The sequence below is a fragment of the Rattus norvegicus genome, chromosome 7 (genome assembly GCF_036323735.1).
Source record: "Rattus norvegicus strain BN/NHsdMcwi chromosome 7, GRCr8, whole genome shotgun sequence".
In the NCBI taxonomy this organism is placed as follows: domain Eukaryota; kingdom Metazoa; phylum Chordata; class Mammalia; order Rodentia; family Muridae; genus Rattus; species Rattus norvegicus.
The window spans coordinates 23128021-23143010 of record NC_086025.1 but is presented as its reverse complement, the minus strand read 5'-3'; the positions used below and the strand labels follow the sequence as shown (position 1 = coordinate 23143010).

Here is a 14990-nt window from a genome sequence, read left to right as displayed (position 1 = left end):
CCTCTGCCTCCTGAGTGCTGGGATAAAAGACATCACCCAGCCGTCACCCAGCCAAAGAAAATAAACTATTTTGAAGATGCTTTGTTTGCTACCTTTGGGTCAGTTTGTTATCCTATCTCAAGCATTAACACTTGAGCTCCCGAGTCAGAGGACCCTGGGATGACCCCCTGTCTCTTGTTAGCTGCCCATCTTCTCTGAGCTCAGTTTCTTCATCTGATAACTGGGGACAAGGGTGAGACTGTTAATGATGACGGTGGTGGCAGTGATGGTTGTGGTATTGGAGACCACGGTGACTGTGAACTCTAATCCTTAGACTGTCCGGGTCCAGTCCTCCAGAGTTTGTAATGTGGAGACATCGTGCCTGTCAGGATAGTCCTAGGTGGCAGTGCTTTAGACGAGTCCCGCCCCCACCCCATCAACATCTGTGCGTATCTGAGTCTGAAGCCTGTTAGGACGTGGCTGTGACTCCACGGGTAGGACACGGCCTCACTCCCACCTACACCACCAGCTAGTGCTTGCAAGACGTTTAACACCTCTCTAGAGGTGTGGTGTGACCCACGCCAGAGCCTCAGGGCCTACTGCTCAGGTGCTCTTGGGCAAGCCATTTTCCCTCTGGTAGCTTATCAGTCACATGGAGGTCCCTGCAGCCCCTCAGATCAGCTTGTTTGGTGGCGCCAAGCCAATGGGTGGTTGGGTGGAAGCCTAGGCTCTTAGGCCTGAGAAGCCAAATGGAAAACCTTCCTGCGTGGGCAGCAGATCTCATTCACGCTCTCTCGGTTCCCAGGAGACCAGGTTTGTGGATGGAAGATCCATTCTGCAGTGGGACATCATCGCCGCCAATGGAATCCTCCATATTATTTCTGAACCTTTGAGAGCTCCTCCCACGGCAGCAGTGAGTACTCAGGTTCCGGCGAGGACCCGGGGAAAGTTACGCACGCATTCCCCAGACGTCTACCAAGCTTGCAACCCTGCTAGTTTGCTGATCAAAAGGGAAGGATGAGTCGGGGGAGCCAGCGTAAGGGAAGTGAGAAGTCCTAAACTCCCGTTTCTGGGTGTCTCTGAACCTCAGTTTTCTCGTCCACACAGTGTGTGCTGGGGAGCTCACAGCACTTCCCTGTCCTGGGAGGACTGCATGGAGACACACCGAGTCCTTAAGGCAGTTGCTGGCACAGCCACATGGTCCAGAAAGGATGGCTGGTTATCGTTAGCACCCTAACAGTTTCCCAGGAGCACCCACAGTGGTTGTGCAAATAAAGTCCAAACCAGACTAGCTTTAAAGCTGGTTCTGCTTCTAGAAAGCTGCAGTTTGGGCAAGTACTTATCCTCTCTGCCTCAGTTCCCCACATAAAAATGGGGAAATGACTGTCTGTACCCTTCAGATCATTTTAGTAGGCTCTGGCAGTGATGAGGCCTAAGACTGTATAAATTTGACATTGTTTTTTGAGTCACTCCAAGGTGCCTGGGCAAGCGAGGGTAAACTCAGGCACCCTCTCCGGGGGAAGCTCCAGTTTAGGAACTGACCCCTTTCCTCTCTGTGTGCAGACGGCTGCCCACTCTGGCCTGGGGACAGGTATATTCTGTGCCGTCGTCCTGGTCACTGGTGCGATTGCTCTGGCTGCTTACTCTTACTTCCGGCTAAAGCAGCGAACCACTGGTTTCCAGCGTTTTGAGGTGAGAGAGGGGGGGAGGGAGGGAGGGAGAGAGGGAGGGAGGGGGAAGGGGGGGAAGAGAGGGAGAGGGGTGCAAACTGAGAAGGGAATGGTGGGGTTGCCTTTTGTTTGTTTCTGTGCACGTGAAGATAGCCCACGTCTGTGATCCCGGAGCTCCATGGGCTGATGCAGCAGGATCAGTGTGTGTGTGTGTGTGTGTGTGTGTGTGTCCGTGTCTGTATACGTGTCTGTGTGCGTACATACACACATATACATATACATATACATACATACACATGCATATGCACACATATATATACACACCTGAGGTTGTCCTCTAGCATCCATATGCACATACACACATTGGCACAACACTGAGATGTCTGAGACTGGGTGATTTACAAAGAGCCTGAGTTTATTGACCTGTGGCTCTGGAGACTGGGAAGCCCAAGACCAGGGGCTGGGATAACCTGGCTTCTGACAAGGGTCTCATGCCACCTTAACTCACAGTAGAGAGCTAAAATGTTAGGTAGAGACGCACAGAAGCAGCAAGACACAGCGACAGCCTTGCTCATCGCCAAGCCAGCCACTGTGACTGACACCTGGAAAAGAGTCTGTTGCAGCACACGAGAGGTAGCCCCTCAACCCTTACAGCCTGTGCCTCCCACAGTCAGTCCACACAGTGGGTTCTGGAGGAACACAGCACGTCAGACCCACTCCAGCCAGCTCCAGGGGCTAGGCTAGCTCAAAGGTGTCCTTTCCACAGAGCTGGTGTTTGGTTACGGCAATGAGAATAACCACCCACCCATGCTCCTGCCTCCTGGGAGGAGTCTCTACACAAGTACCCACCTTGGCGGGCTTAGGAGTTAGATTGGCTCTGAGGATTGGGATAAGGGTCAAACACCCGCCGTCTCTAGCCAGCAAATCTGTCTTCATTCCACGTGCAGAGTCGTCTACCTCCATCATCCCCAAACTCCTGAGCCGACCATAGGGTGGCCCGTGTGTCAGTCAGTTTTCTGTAACCATGGTAACATAATATAATGAAGTCATGGTTCTAACCCATGGTCACTCGATGACACGGTCACGTGGTGACTTTGCCTCTAGATCTGTGGTAAAGCAGCACACTGTGGCAGGAACATATGTCAGAGTACCTCATGGTGACTAGGAAGCAAAGAGAAAGGAAGAAGGAAGGGGCCAGGGTTCCCAAGTCCCCTCCGTGGGCACGCCCCTCAATTACCAAACTTTGTCCCACTAGGCCTCACCTCCTAAAGGTCCCATGGACTCTTGTGAATGCCAAGGGGTGGGGTCAGTCATGTCTCCAGAGGTGCAGCAACTGAGCTCCCTTCCTTAGGACTCTGCAGTCTTCACTGGTCTCCTCTCCACACTCAGAGAATGCTGTGCGGTACCTCAGGCAACGGCCCAGGCCCTCGAGTAGATAGCTTGCCTGTGTTTCAGCTCACAGACGACTCCCAAAAGCATCTATTACTGTAACCGAAACACTACAAAGGACGAAAGCTGGGTGATCTGAGCCCATGTGGCCACCCCCAAGAAGGGCTTTCTTGCTACAGGGGATTCTCCAAGTTCCAAACACAGTGCAGAGAATGAACTAGGGTGACAACGCCTAGCCTTGGCTCACAGAATCCCAATCCTACTGGATCATGCGTCACCCACTATGCCCTGCAAATGCCGCACACAACTGTTTCTGCCCTCCTAAGTAGCTCAAAATGGGGACTACATCTCAAGGCACGTTTGGGTGAGAAGATTCAAACCATCACGTTTGAATATGGTAACCAAGTATGCATATAATATGTAACGTAAGTTCAGGGATGACCAGGTAACAAGAGGCTCAACAATGCTTACGGTAGGAAAATCGGCAGCATAAACTATGGGAACATTTCTCAGGGGTAGAAATGTCCTATGGGCCAGTTTGGAAGACATGTTTGGAAGATGGGTCAAATATGTAAGTTGCCGTTTGGGCCCAGTTAGTCATCGCAATACAGTGTTGCTGAGAAGGCTCCAGAGGAGAGGAATGGTTTGGGGACAGGGGACAGTCCTGCCTCTCAACCCTTGTCCTTCTCTTTCTGAACAGTCAGAAGAGGACATTGATGTCTTGGCTTTTGGCAAGCAGCAGCCCAAGAATATCGCAAACCCTCTGTATGAGACCTCAGCGCCGGCACCCCCAGAGTCCTCCTGTGACCCCTTCACAGTGAGTTTGCACTTCACGCTAGGGGTACGGAATGCTGCCTTCCAGCAAACATTAGGGGAGCTGCCCCGCGGCAAGAGCAGCCTTCTAGAGTGTGTCTCAGACAGCAAGCCTGGAAGCCACTTTTCTGTGCGGAATGCCCATCTTTCCGGAGACGGCACAAGCCTCAAACCAGAGGCTGCCTGTCCTCCACTGTATGGCGGGTGGGGGAGGGGGAGTAAGCCTGCAGAAAGTCCTATCCGTAGCCATGCCCTCATCTCTGCCTGGGCAGAGAGCGTCTTGCTTGGACAGTTGCCTTTGCTTAAGGTCTTTACCAGGTGATGTTCTGATCTGGTCTTCCGAAGAACCATTCATTCATTTACTGAGTTGGTGACGCTCCAGCTTGGACGGAGCACCCTGACTTCAACCCAGGGTAACCCTGTGGAGGGCACCCCAGTCACACTGAACGGGCCTGTCATTTTTTTTTTTTAATCAGTTCTGGACTGAGAAGCTAGGGAAAGGCATTCTGCCCCCTTATATAACCATGAGGAACTTTGACAACCGTGTGCTGACTGTCCTTGTCTGACCAGCACACCGGCCAGGCTGACAGTGTCCTTTCAGCAGTCTTGTCTTACATGGATTAGCAGCCCTCCTGCAAAACTAACCCAGGCCAGGGGCTGCTGTCGGTGTAGTGTTTAGAACACACATTTCTCCCACAAAGCAGAGTATAGTTAACACATATAAGAAAACGACTCTGAAAATCCCATTAGATCAAACACATATAGTAAGTATTTTATTTGCTTATTAAGACATGGTGCTGCTATGTAGCCTTGACTGGAACTCACTCTGTAGGGCAGGCTTTCCAAAGCTCAGAGAGTCACCTCCTTCTGCCTCTCAAGTGCTGGGATGAGAGGCGTGTGCGGCCATAGCTGACTGTAGAGTTGAATTTTTATTTCTCTTGGCACCACTCCATTGAAACTACTGTCACTTTAAGCATTTATGGGGCGTCAGGTTACGCTGTTCAGGGCAGTCCCATGTTTTGCCTTAAGGTCACCTTCAGCTTTATTCAAGGCACAGTCACCTGAAGCAAAGGGACAGCATTTTAGTGGCAGGATTCAGCTAAACCAGTCAGAACCAGTGGCCCAAAGGACACCAACAGGCTACACTTTTATACCTATCCATCTCTGTACATCCCAAACAATGAGAAATCTTTGCTGGCCAATGCTTCTTGTCGGAGGTAGTTAACAGCAGGAGACTTAACAAGGCTCTCTGGCAAGGAGTGGGGGTCCTGAGCTCACCATCTCAAAGGCTCACATTCACCAAGCGTCAGTATTTTCAGTATGAAGGAGTGTCTATAACCCTACTAATCACCACGGGCTAAATGTAGTAGCCAATCCTCACACCTTCCTTGAGAGGTAAGTATTCCTATGGTACTGATAGAGATGGGGAAGCAATATTGAGAAGCACGCAGGCAACCTCAAGCATGGATGGGTCCAGCCTAGGCAGCCCTAACCAGCCTAACCCCCAGCCCCAGCCTCCACTCCTGTCTGAGGCAGGCATGTGAGGGAAGGCTCCTGAGACAAAGCTTTAGGCCCACCCCTTCCCCCTCCCCCTCAACCTCTACCCCTATCCCCACCCCCCCACCTCGTATGAAGCAGCATCATGAGCAAAGGTTCAGTGAGGCCCCAGAGCGGAACAGTGTCCCAAGGAAGGAAGCAGCAGCAGGAACATCACTAACTGTAGTGTACCACACAGCCCTCTGCCTTCCAGGACCCTGGAGAACAGGATCTGGAGGACAGCGACCCTCTGGGGGCACTGCGGTCCTGACATGAGAAGCCAGCAAGCAACCACAGTCACGGTTCCACGGTGATTCCCAGCCCCAGCTGTCTCATGGATCAGTTGTTTTAAAGAATGACAACACTCATAAGCCAGCCATACCTCACCCTTCTGGTTAATCTGGGATTGTCGCCAGGGCTAAGGAGCCATGTTGCCTGGATACCTGGGGGACCTCCACCTCCTCTGAGCCTATACCGTGGTTCTCTCACTTCCATATGGTGCTTGGTCTGTTCTGCCCTCTCTTGTACCCACAAACTGTGACTCTGTGGTATTCTCCTATTGACGTAAGCACCAAAGGCGGGGCTTCACCTCTTATGTTCTGTATTCCAGTACCCAGAAGTACCTGCCACACATGTGTGCTCAATAAATGTTTTGGGAACAAAATAAAGAAGGCACTGTGTACCTAGAAGGTGTCAAACTATGAAAGCAAAATACGTTTATCAAGGCTAATTAGAGCCCTTCCGATTGGCCAACATTTCTCATATCCGTTATTTGATTCTGTTTCCTTACACGTACTTTAAGCCAATGAGACTCCACTTCACACCCATTAGAGCACTGGGCAGACGGTCCATCAGAAGACAAGCATTGCTGAGGGTGTGGGGAACCGGAACTCTCACGCCTTGCTGGTGGGAAATGTCTGGTAGAGGTACTGTGGGAAAGTCTCAGCTCCTCAGACAATGGGATTTCCACAGAATCCAGAACTCTCTCTCATAGGTGTGTACCCAAGAAGACTGGACACCCACAAGCTCACATGTACTCGTGGTGACATTGTTCATAACAGTCAAAAGACAGAACCCCAATCTGTCCATCGTCTGGTGTGACAGAGCTTGGTGTATCCATGCAACATCCCTGAAATGTGCTGTGTTGCTCTGTGTAACAGTGTACCCTGACACCATTAGAAAATGCGGTGTTATCTGACCACACCATGCTGCTCTTCCTGCCCCCGCTACCTCCTTCCCTGTCCTCCCTGCACATCCCTGGCTAGCCTTAAAGTCCAGACTCCCATATTTTAGCCTCCAGCATACTAGGATCATGCACTTAAGCTACCATACCCAGGTGTACAAAAAAGAAAAAAAAATGTTGAGATTGGAGAATTGGGAGGGGAAATAAAAAGGCTTTAAAGCCACCAGTCCAGTGACTTCTGCAGAGAAGCAGCAGAGATCCAGAGACTGAGCAGCCTCAGGTGGCAGGACTTGCTGGGATTGGATCAGATCTGAGCATTTCTCCCCCAAGCCCAGGACCTGCAAACTCACATCTGTGTATTTGGGATAAAGATGTCAACATACGGTAAGATTCTGGTACTTTCTCGCTGTGGACAGTGGCTTGCAACTCAGCAAGCTCCAGTAGCCACCTCTGTAACATCCAAGCACCTCCAGTTCGCCCACCTACTGGCTCGTTCCCCAGTCATCAGAAGGGCACAGTGTTAGCAGGATGGAGTCACTATGGGGGACAGGGTGGAAGCCCGGGCTGAACAGACCTCAAGCTCCCCATCTTTTGCCTGTACACCCCAAATCTCCTCTTCCCATTCCATTAAAGTTTTGCCAAGTCAAGTCTATTTAAGTTCTAAAAGCCATAAAGTGTCTTACAAGCTCTCTCCCAGCTCCAGGAGTCTGAGGCCGCCGTGGTTCTCCAGAGAGGGACTGCCTTTGCGACATCACACCATGAAGGAACAATGGGCATTTCCAGGACACACACCCCCGAAACAACAAATGTAGGATGGATTAGCTAGTGGGTCTGCAGCACTCATCATCCAACACAAACAGACGTGAGCACACTGGGAATCACAACATTCACAGGAGACACGAATGAGGGTCTGCTCGGCACAGCGAGAGAGAGCACGGTAGTGCCACAGATGCCAAATACACACACACACACACACACACACACACACGCACACGCACACACGCACACGCACACACGCACACGCACACACACACTTTTAAGATGTGTAAAAGCCAGGCATTCAATATTTCTAAACATATCCAAACCCAGTAGCAAATTTTCCTAATATTCCTCAATCCCGTATTTCCTCAGTGTGTCCCAGATCCCTGGTCAATGACTATGCGCTAACAAGACGGTGTACCCCGCCTCATACCCCCAACACCACCCCACCCTGCGTATGCCTGCCAGCTGCCACCTGCCCGGGGCAGAGCTCTCCCAAGTTTCTATTTGTGACTTAGTCCTGAAGCCCAGAAACTGCCTACATTTCACCTTTCTTGATCCCCTTCTGTGGGTCCACTCGCTTCCTTCTTTTGAGGTTCTGGAAATGGAATTCAGGGCCTCAAGCATGCTGCGTAAGCACTCTACCACTGAGCTGTCCTCCCACCCCTAGGGATTTTTTTTAAACCTCTGATTTCTTTTTATAGACATCTGGGAGGAAACCATGTTTCAACTTGGCTTAAATACCCGTAACCGATAGTGCACTAACACACACACATACAAAATACAATTCAAGCTTTTATTTGGCTTTGAGTTCATTATCACAACATAGACAATCAACATGTAGAATAAATAGCAAATTCACATTCCGAATAAATAGTAAACCTACTTTGCATTTGTCATGCCTGATGCCACACAGGTACAGTCGTTCCATGACACAATTAGGGAATGGGCCTACATCGGAGCTCAAGCCTGTGCTAACAGAGAAAAACAATGCAGGAGCACTTTGGGAGGAGCAGACTGGAGACAAAAAGTTTCATGCAGGAAGGTCTTGAGAGGTTCACTGCTGGGATCCACATCTGGGACAAGGAGGGGCAAACTAGTTGCGGGGGAGGGGTGCTGCAACACAAGGCAAACACAAGAAGGTCTTGGTAGCCCTAAAGGGAGCTCTGGAGCTAGCCCCAAAGTAATGTTGGAGAGACCAGGCCCTGTCCCTTCATAGGGAACAGTCACAGATTATACACTGCAGGAAAGGCATGTGATCCGGAGCAAAGCAAGGCTGCGCGTCAAGGAAATTCTCAAAGAGAAACACATCAGCCCGCACCACTCCCAGCCCCTGGGATGAATCAGCCTTCAGTCCTGAGCCCAGCAGAGTCATAAAAAGGGTAACAGCTCACAGCTCAAATCCACAGTGAAGCAATCTTGGCAGGTACTGCAAACTCACATAGCACTGGCTGTGGCCGTGTAGAGGGGGAGACAGGGTTCCTAAGGGAGCACGGCACAGTGGCTTAGCGCTTACACTAACTGTACCCAAGCAGGAAAGACCCCACATGCTCTAAGCAAAGAATCTTGCCATCCAAGCAGGAGCCAGCACCCACAGTCTGTGCTGGTGAATCAAATCCCCATGGAACAGTGGATCCATTCCTGCAGATGCAGCAATGGGAGGGCCTTCGAAGTTGAAAATGGTTCCCTAATTAGAAAAGGCCCCCCTCCTCTTCCTTCCCGTTGTTTAACCTATCTGTGGTCTGAAACGTTAGCTAAACTAAAGAACCTTGCTCCCAAATATTAATGCCAAAGACATAAGTAAATAAATAACAAGAAGAAAAAAGAGGAGAAAGAAAAAATAAAACAAAAACCAACCCACCCAACAAAAGGAAATCACACCAGGTCTGGTGGTTCACACTTCTTATCACAACGCTCTGTGGAAGCAGGGGATATCTCTGAGGGCTAACCTGCTCTACATAGTAACTTCCAGACCAGCCAGAGCTGCACACTGAGACCCCGTCCCAAAAATAACAAACTAAAGAAAATCCTTGGGCGGAGAAAGAATGGATGGGCTCCCTGAGCAGCGGGAGAGAACTATCAAGGAGCCCTCCCTGCATCTGGCCATTCAGTCTTTTGAGCATTTTAGTCAAGAGCCTCAAGTAGGTTTCTGGCAGCAAGTGAGCATTTGGATAAAGTGGAATTTCTGTGTATTTAGCACTTGCTGAGGGGAGGGGAAAGCCATTTAGTTCACCCAAAGCTAAATTAGGTAGGAGGCACGACAGCTTTTCACTTCTCCTTTATTGCAATAAATAAGAGGGCCGATGTGTTCAAAGCAACTGGTAATTTAGTCTGAGATCTGACCACATCAGTGGCAGGTGTATTAATGGTAAAGAGGGGTGTGGAAGGTGTGGGGGTGGGGGTGTTAGGAAGGAAGAAGAGGGTTGGGGACTTGACAGAGACAGACATGTGTGGAGAGCAGAGGCCAAAGCTGGAGAGGAGAGGAAGGGAGGAAGGGTGGGGGGAAGAGAAAAGAAGGGGAGAGGGAAGAGGGGGAAGAAGAAAGGAGGGAGGAGGGGGAGGGAAGAGGAAGGTGTGCTATCTTAGGAGGAAAAGCAAGAGCTTCAAACACCCAGCACCTGAGATATTTTTAAAGCCAGCTCTCCCCTGAAAAAGCAACTCTGAGAAAACCCCAGCAGTGCAAACCACTCCAGTGGCCGCTGCTGACACCATGGCCTTGCTGGATGTCACCCTGGCAGGGACTGCCCTTAGACTGAATTTTTGTTCACATGATTCTAAGAAAATCAGTCTAAACAATGTCAAAAAAAATGTATAGTTCAAAGATATTAAAATTTTTACTGTTCGGTTTACAATTTGATATTTTTTAAAGGTGGAAAAAACCCCACTCTCCTTTTACCTATATACCGTCCTCAATGTGCACACAAAAGAATACTCTAAAAAGAACACGATACCAGTGCAGTAGGTCAGACCCCAGCCAAGAGTCCCAGGGACAAGCTAAAACTTGTCCTGACTGCACTAGCGGAGGACTGGAACACGGTGGAAACGCCCCTGTTCTTCATGCAGGATGCCGTGCCAGGCCACTCTGCCAGAGCACGGTTTGAGTGTGCAGTCTGCCCGGCTGTGTGTCGGGTGTGACGTCCCGGCTGACCCAGTACGGTCGAGCTTGGTGGCCTCGAGACTGTGATCCTTGTATACAGAGCAGGCTGTAAGATGCAGTTCTCACAGCCAGATGTCCCCCCCCTCCCCCCCCCAGGCTTTGGTCGCCTACTGTAGGCATTAAGAGAGCAGCTCTGCCTCGATCCTGAGTAGACAAACCTGGAAACTGGCATCTAGTCTACACCCGAAGAATACAGGATCCGATCAAAGAGTCACTGTTTTTAGCTTCACTCTGCTCCCCAAAGCACGAGTCAGGGGCATCCCAAGCACGCCCCTTTTAGGACTCTGACACGGAGCAGTTGCCAAAACCCCCTGGTGGCTAACACTGGGGAACAGGAACACCGGAACAGAAAAATACCCATCCTGTTCTGAAAAGGAGCAGAATGCTGAACCCCGGTGCTTAGAATACAACACACGAGAGGGGGAGGGGCCTGAAGGGTCACCTTCGAAACAACGTTCAACACTAGCAACAGCAAAGACACCATGCTAACACAGGGCTTCACAGTGAATGCTACACGGTTCATTTAGCTTCTGCACATCGGCAGGCAGCCTGCAACAGCGATGGGGCTGGGAGCGGCCCCTCATCAGCCGGCTAGATCTACTTACTGCCATAAAGATGCCAAAGAGCAAGCACTCGCCACACGTCTCCTTCATGCTCCTGCCGCCTTCACACTTTTGCATGCCTGTAATACGAGACTCCGGAGACTGAGGCAGGAGGATTGAGTCCAAGGCTAGCCCAGGCTCCATAGCAAGACCCTAACTGGGGGTGAGGGTGAGGGATAGGGGGTTAAGGAGGGGGCAAGGGAAAGAAGCAGCAGCTATGGCGGCGGCAGCAGCAGTGCCACGTTAGTGTAAAAGCTTACAAGGCGTCAGGCCACAGGAGACAAGGCTAATCTGGCCACCAGCACTTCCATGGCCTTTGCAATGAAAACGCCATTGAACAGAACTGTCAGTGACAGCAGCCACTCCTGTGGTGCCCAAATGTGTTCAAAGATACTGCAAACAGACGTAATAAGGAGTCTTCCCTCCAGAGGGGGAAGGGCAGAGGAGATTTCCCCAGCTTGGCTCTCGGCATGAAACATGGCATTCCCATCAGCAGCTGTCTATGCTGGATGGCCTAGCACACGGGATAGCGCTGGCCACAGGCCGAGTCCCAAGGCTTTGCGTCTTTGTTGTCCTCTAATATGTCCGACCCACTGGCTGAAAGGCAACTTTAGCTCGAGTGGCTGTGTCCTTACCCCTTTCCTGGGGAGGAGGGAACCCATCCGTCACCCCTTCGGGCAGACAAAGCAAGTGCACACTGAGGACAAACACTTCTTGTTCTTCCTCAGCAAAGTCGTTCCGGTAGGCTGTGATTTCTACGGCAAAGTGTCTTTGAAAGCCTAGGACCAGAAGACCAGGGAACTGGCCGCAGGTAGGGCTGCTTCCTCAGCAACCTGCTTCCTACTGTCTCTGCATTTCACCATGCCCTTGTGGTCCTCAATGTAACCGCGTGTAAACAACCAAGAAATGCCTCACAGAATCAAGGTGTCCACTCTTGACCTACTGAACACAGACAGCCATCAAGAGGGTGCGCTCGTCAAGAGGCCTGACGTTGTTAGTTCCACATTAAACAAGACTGAATCAGTGTTGTGTGGAGAAGGGCCAGGAGACCCCAGGTGGCCAGCTCCTATCTCAACCTGGACAGGACAGTATTCATGGTAAGGTAGAAAAAATACAAAAGGCGCATCTGACTCTGGGAAGCAACTCTCAGGCTACTTGACACTCTGTGAGGCCACGAATGCTTCTGGCTTTTTCCTCAGGCAAACACAGGGTTACTTAGCCTGAGCCTCCTGCAGCAGAGGGGCTTTGAAGGCAGATGGGCTGTCCGACCACGCAGGAAGCTCGTGCTGCAGGGGAGTCCTCCTGGGGTAGAATGTGTGGTTGACATCGTAGTTCAGGAGGCAGCTCAGAGATGCCATGTAAATGTCCGCGAACCTTGACAGGCGCCTCAGGAAGTAGGTTGGATTCTGATCTGTGCGGAACAAACTCCCAAACTGGGCGTTGAAGAAACTTTTGGTCATTTCTCTGAAATTTCATGAAGGAAAAAGAAAACAACAGAGAAAAAGTTTTAAAGGTTTGCTTTTGGTTTTGTTTGAACACTTGAGTAAAAATTATCTTTAAAACAAAACCTACTAGAGAGGAGAAAGCAGCCAATTAGCCAAGGGCAGACTTAATATCAATCAAGAAAAACACTGTGAGTCAGGTGTGGGGCCCACGCCCATAATCTCAGCACCAGGGGCTGAGGTCAGAAGATCAGGGAGCCAGCCTGGGCTACATAATGAGACCTTGTCTTACAAAACAAATAAACAAACCACAAAACACTATCTGTCCAACCAGCTCTCAAAATAGCCTGTTACATTCCTGAGTCCTGTGCCAGTTAAAACAGCACTTCGAGACTTTGCTGTGAACTCCGTGCTCCTCCAAATGCACGCTGTGTGCCATTCAGAGTGGGCAGAGCTGTTTCCGAGGTACTGACAAAGAGTTCTCCATGGTACCAAGAACTAAGCACGGCAGAGAAATAAACTGCTGTGAAGGTTGATCACCACCTCCCAGGATAGACCTTCAAATGCTCCGCATGCACCCTCCTCGCCTAGCCCGAAGCACGTCAGTCAGTCACCAAAGCCGAGGTGTTCGGCCTCTGCAATCAAACCTCTGTGCACTCCTACCTCAGGCAGCATCCTCTGCACACAGACTACCCCGACAAAATGGATTAACACCATTTGAACGGTGTTAAATCCATTACAAACACAGGAAACACTTAACTCATTGCACAACTGTGCATAAAAGCCAAACACTAGCAACGGTTGTCTGTTGTCATTGGAGACCAACAGACACAAGGACCAACGGACCACAGCTACTAAAACCCCAGCTAGGTTTCTGCAGGTGAACAACATAAACGGTATTTAAACTTTTACTGCAACATCTCTTTGTGATGTTGAAATGAAAGCCAGCAGGGGCTGGATAGATGGGCCCGTGGTTAAGAGCACTTTCTTTTCTTACAGAGGACCTAGGTGTATGAATGCCCATATGGCAGCCCTTAACTCCGGTTCCAAAGGATCTGACGTCCTCTTACAGAGGACACAGGTTCGAGTCCCAGCACCCATGTGGCAGCCCACAACTGCCCATAACATCCAAGGGATCCAATGAAGAAGTTCTGACCTCCATGACTACAAGGCAAGCACGAGAGGTACAAACCTGCATGCAAACAAAACACTCCTACCCATTTTACAAAAACGAAACAAAAATAATAACATGAGAGAGATAAAAAAAAGGGGGGAGGGGGTATTAGAGATGTGAAGCCAACAAGAAATCTCCAGCAGGTGAAGCCTCCTCACCAAGCACTTTAGGTTCCTAGAAGTGAGTGAGCCATAAACTGTAGATAGACAGACCCCAGGCCTTCAGAGATGGGGCCCTGAAGCCAAACCACATCACCGCCTTTCCCACTTTCCTCGACTCCACATCTTTACAGCAAAACAAATCAAATCAGAATAAGCCTGAGCTGCCAACAGTCTGAAGAAGAGACTCAACAGAGGCTTGACCTCTGTAGAACCCCTCAACATCCTGGTCAACCCAGGCTGCCATCGCACGGGGACCAGAGCCCCAGAAATAATCAGTTTCCAAGTCTCAGGCTATGCCAGGGCATGGAGCCAACCACATGTGATCCACAGAGTACTTCATGGGAAGGCTCCCTGTGGGCAGCTGTCTTCCTAAGGACACACTGGTGAGAATTCTGACAACCAGAGGCTTCTTCACCAAGAAAGGCTGGGGGCACATTCCTGAAACAGCAGGGAGCACAGCCAGACTGCAGGGACCCCGAGGGGGCACCCAGCACAGTCCCAACAGCCACATGTGCCACCAGCTACCAACAACTGTGCTGCTAGTCAAGGCCAGGAGGAAAAACAAGGAACAGCCACCTCCTTCAAGGCAGAGGACAGATGGACAAGCTGGCTTTGTAGAAACACCATACGTCACCACCAGCAGAGAACTGATCCTGGATACTCAGGAGACACAGTCACTCCTGGGAGCTAAAACAGGCTGTTTGCTGGTGTCGCCCCAGAGGCACAGCACGCACACACAAGACAGGCTTACCTCATCTCTTTCCTCTCCTTTTTCCACTCCTGCAAAACCAGCTGTGACTGAGCATCTCTGTGGACCTGCAGGGACATAAGCCAACAGTTTCCAGGGCTCTGCTCTCAAACACACTCCTCGGCTGAAAGAGTTTCTCAGTGGCAACTCTTTGTGAAGGAATTCTGTACCTAAGTCTAACAGGTGGGCACTTGTGTGACCTTTCCATTTTCCCAAGTGAAAGCCTGGCTTCCTGACATACAGGAAGCGTCAGCTTTCCATTACTAGAAACCTAAGGTCTGGCTGCTCTGTCGTCCACTTGACACATAAACCAGGGTCTTCTGAAAAGAGGGAAGCTTGGTTGAGAAAATGTGTTTGTAAGATCCAGCTGTAAGGCA

At 50.4% G+C, this 14990-nt stretch overlaps 2 protein-coding genes and 1 long non-coding RNA gene across 7 annotated transcripts in view; 1 reads left to right on the top strand and 2 right to left on the bottom strand.

Annotated features, from left to right (window-relative positions):
* The window catches only part of Stab2 (stabilin 2), a 205696-nt gene extending 199623 nt beyond the window's left edge, over positions 1 to 6073 (top strand). For 3 of the 5 annotated variants that reach the window (XM_063263071.1, XM_063263072.1, XM_039078515.2), the window contains 4 exons: positions 785 to 892; positions 1543 to 1671; positions 3739 to 3855; positions 5587 to 6073. In XM_063263071.1, coding sequence (XP_063119141.1) covers positions 785 to 892; positions 1543 to 1671; positions 3739 to 3855; positions 5587 to 5658 — 426 coding nt within the window. In that variant the 3' untranslated portion in view covers positions 5659 to 6073. The remainder of the gene's footprint in view (positions 1 to 784; positions 893 to 1542; positions 1672 to 3738; positions 3856 to 5586) is intronic. The other 2 variants (XM_039078516.2, NM_001246357.2) reach the window with 2 other exon arrangements.
* On the bottom strand, positions 4598 to 5904 carry LOC120093791 (uncharacterized). The gene is made up of 2 exons (XR_005487479.2): positions 5770 to 5904; positions 4598 to 4912 (listed from the first exon to the last, which is right to left on the bottom strand). It is a non-coding gene; the product is annotated as an uncharacterized LOC120093791 (long non-coding RNA).
* A 2038-nt stretch (positions 6074 to 8111) lies between the features above and the next one.
* The window catches only part of Nt5dc3 (5'-nucleotidase domain containing 3), a 56822-nt gene continuing 49943 nt past the window's right edge, over positions 8112 to 14990 (bottom strand). The window contains exons 13-14 of the mRNA NM_001134887.3: positions 14617 to 14681; positions 8112 to 12552 (exon numbers count right to left, since the gene is read on the bottom strand). Coding sequence (NP_001128359.1) covers positions 12300 to 12552; positions 14617 to 14681 — 318 coding nt within the window. The 3' untranslated portion in view covers positions 8112 to 12299. The remainder of the gene's footprint in view (positions 12553 to 14616; positions 14682 to 14990) is intronic.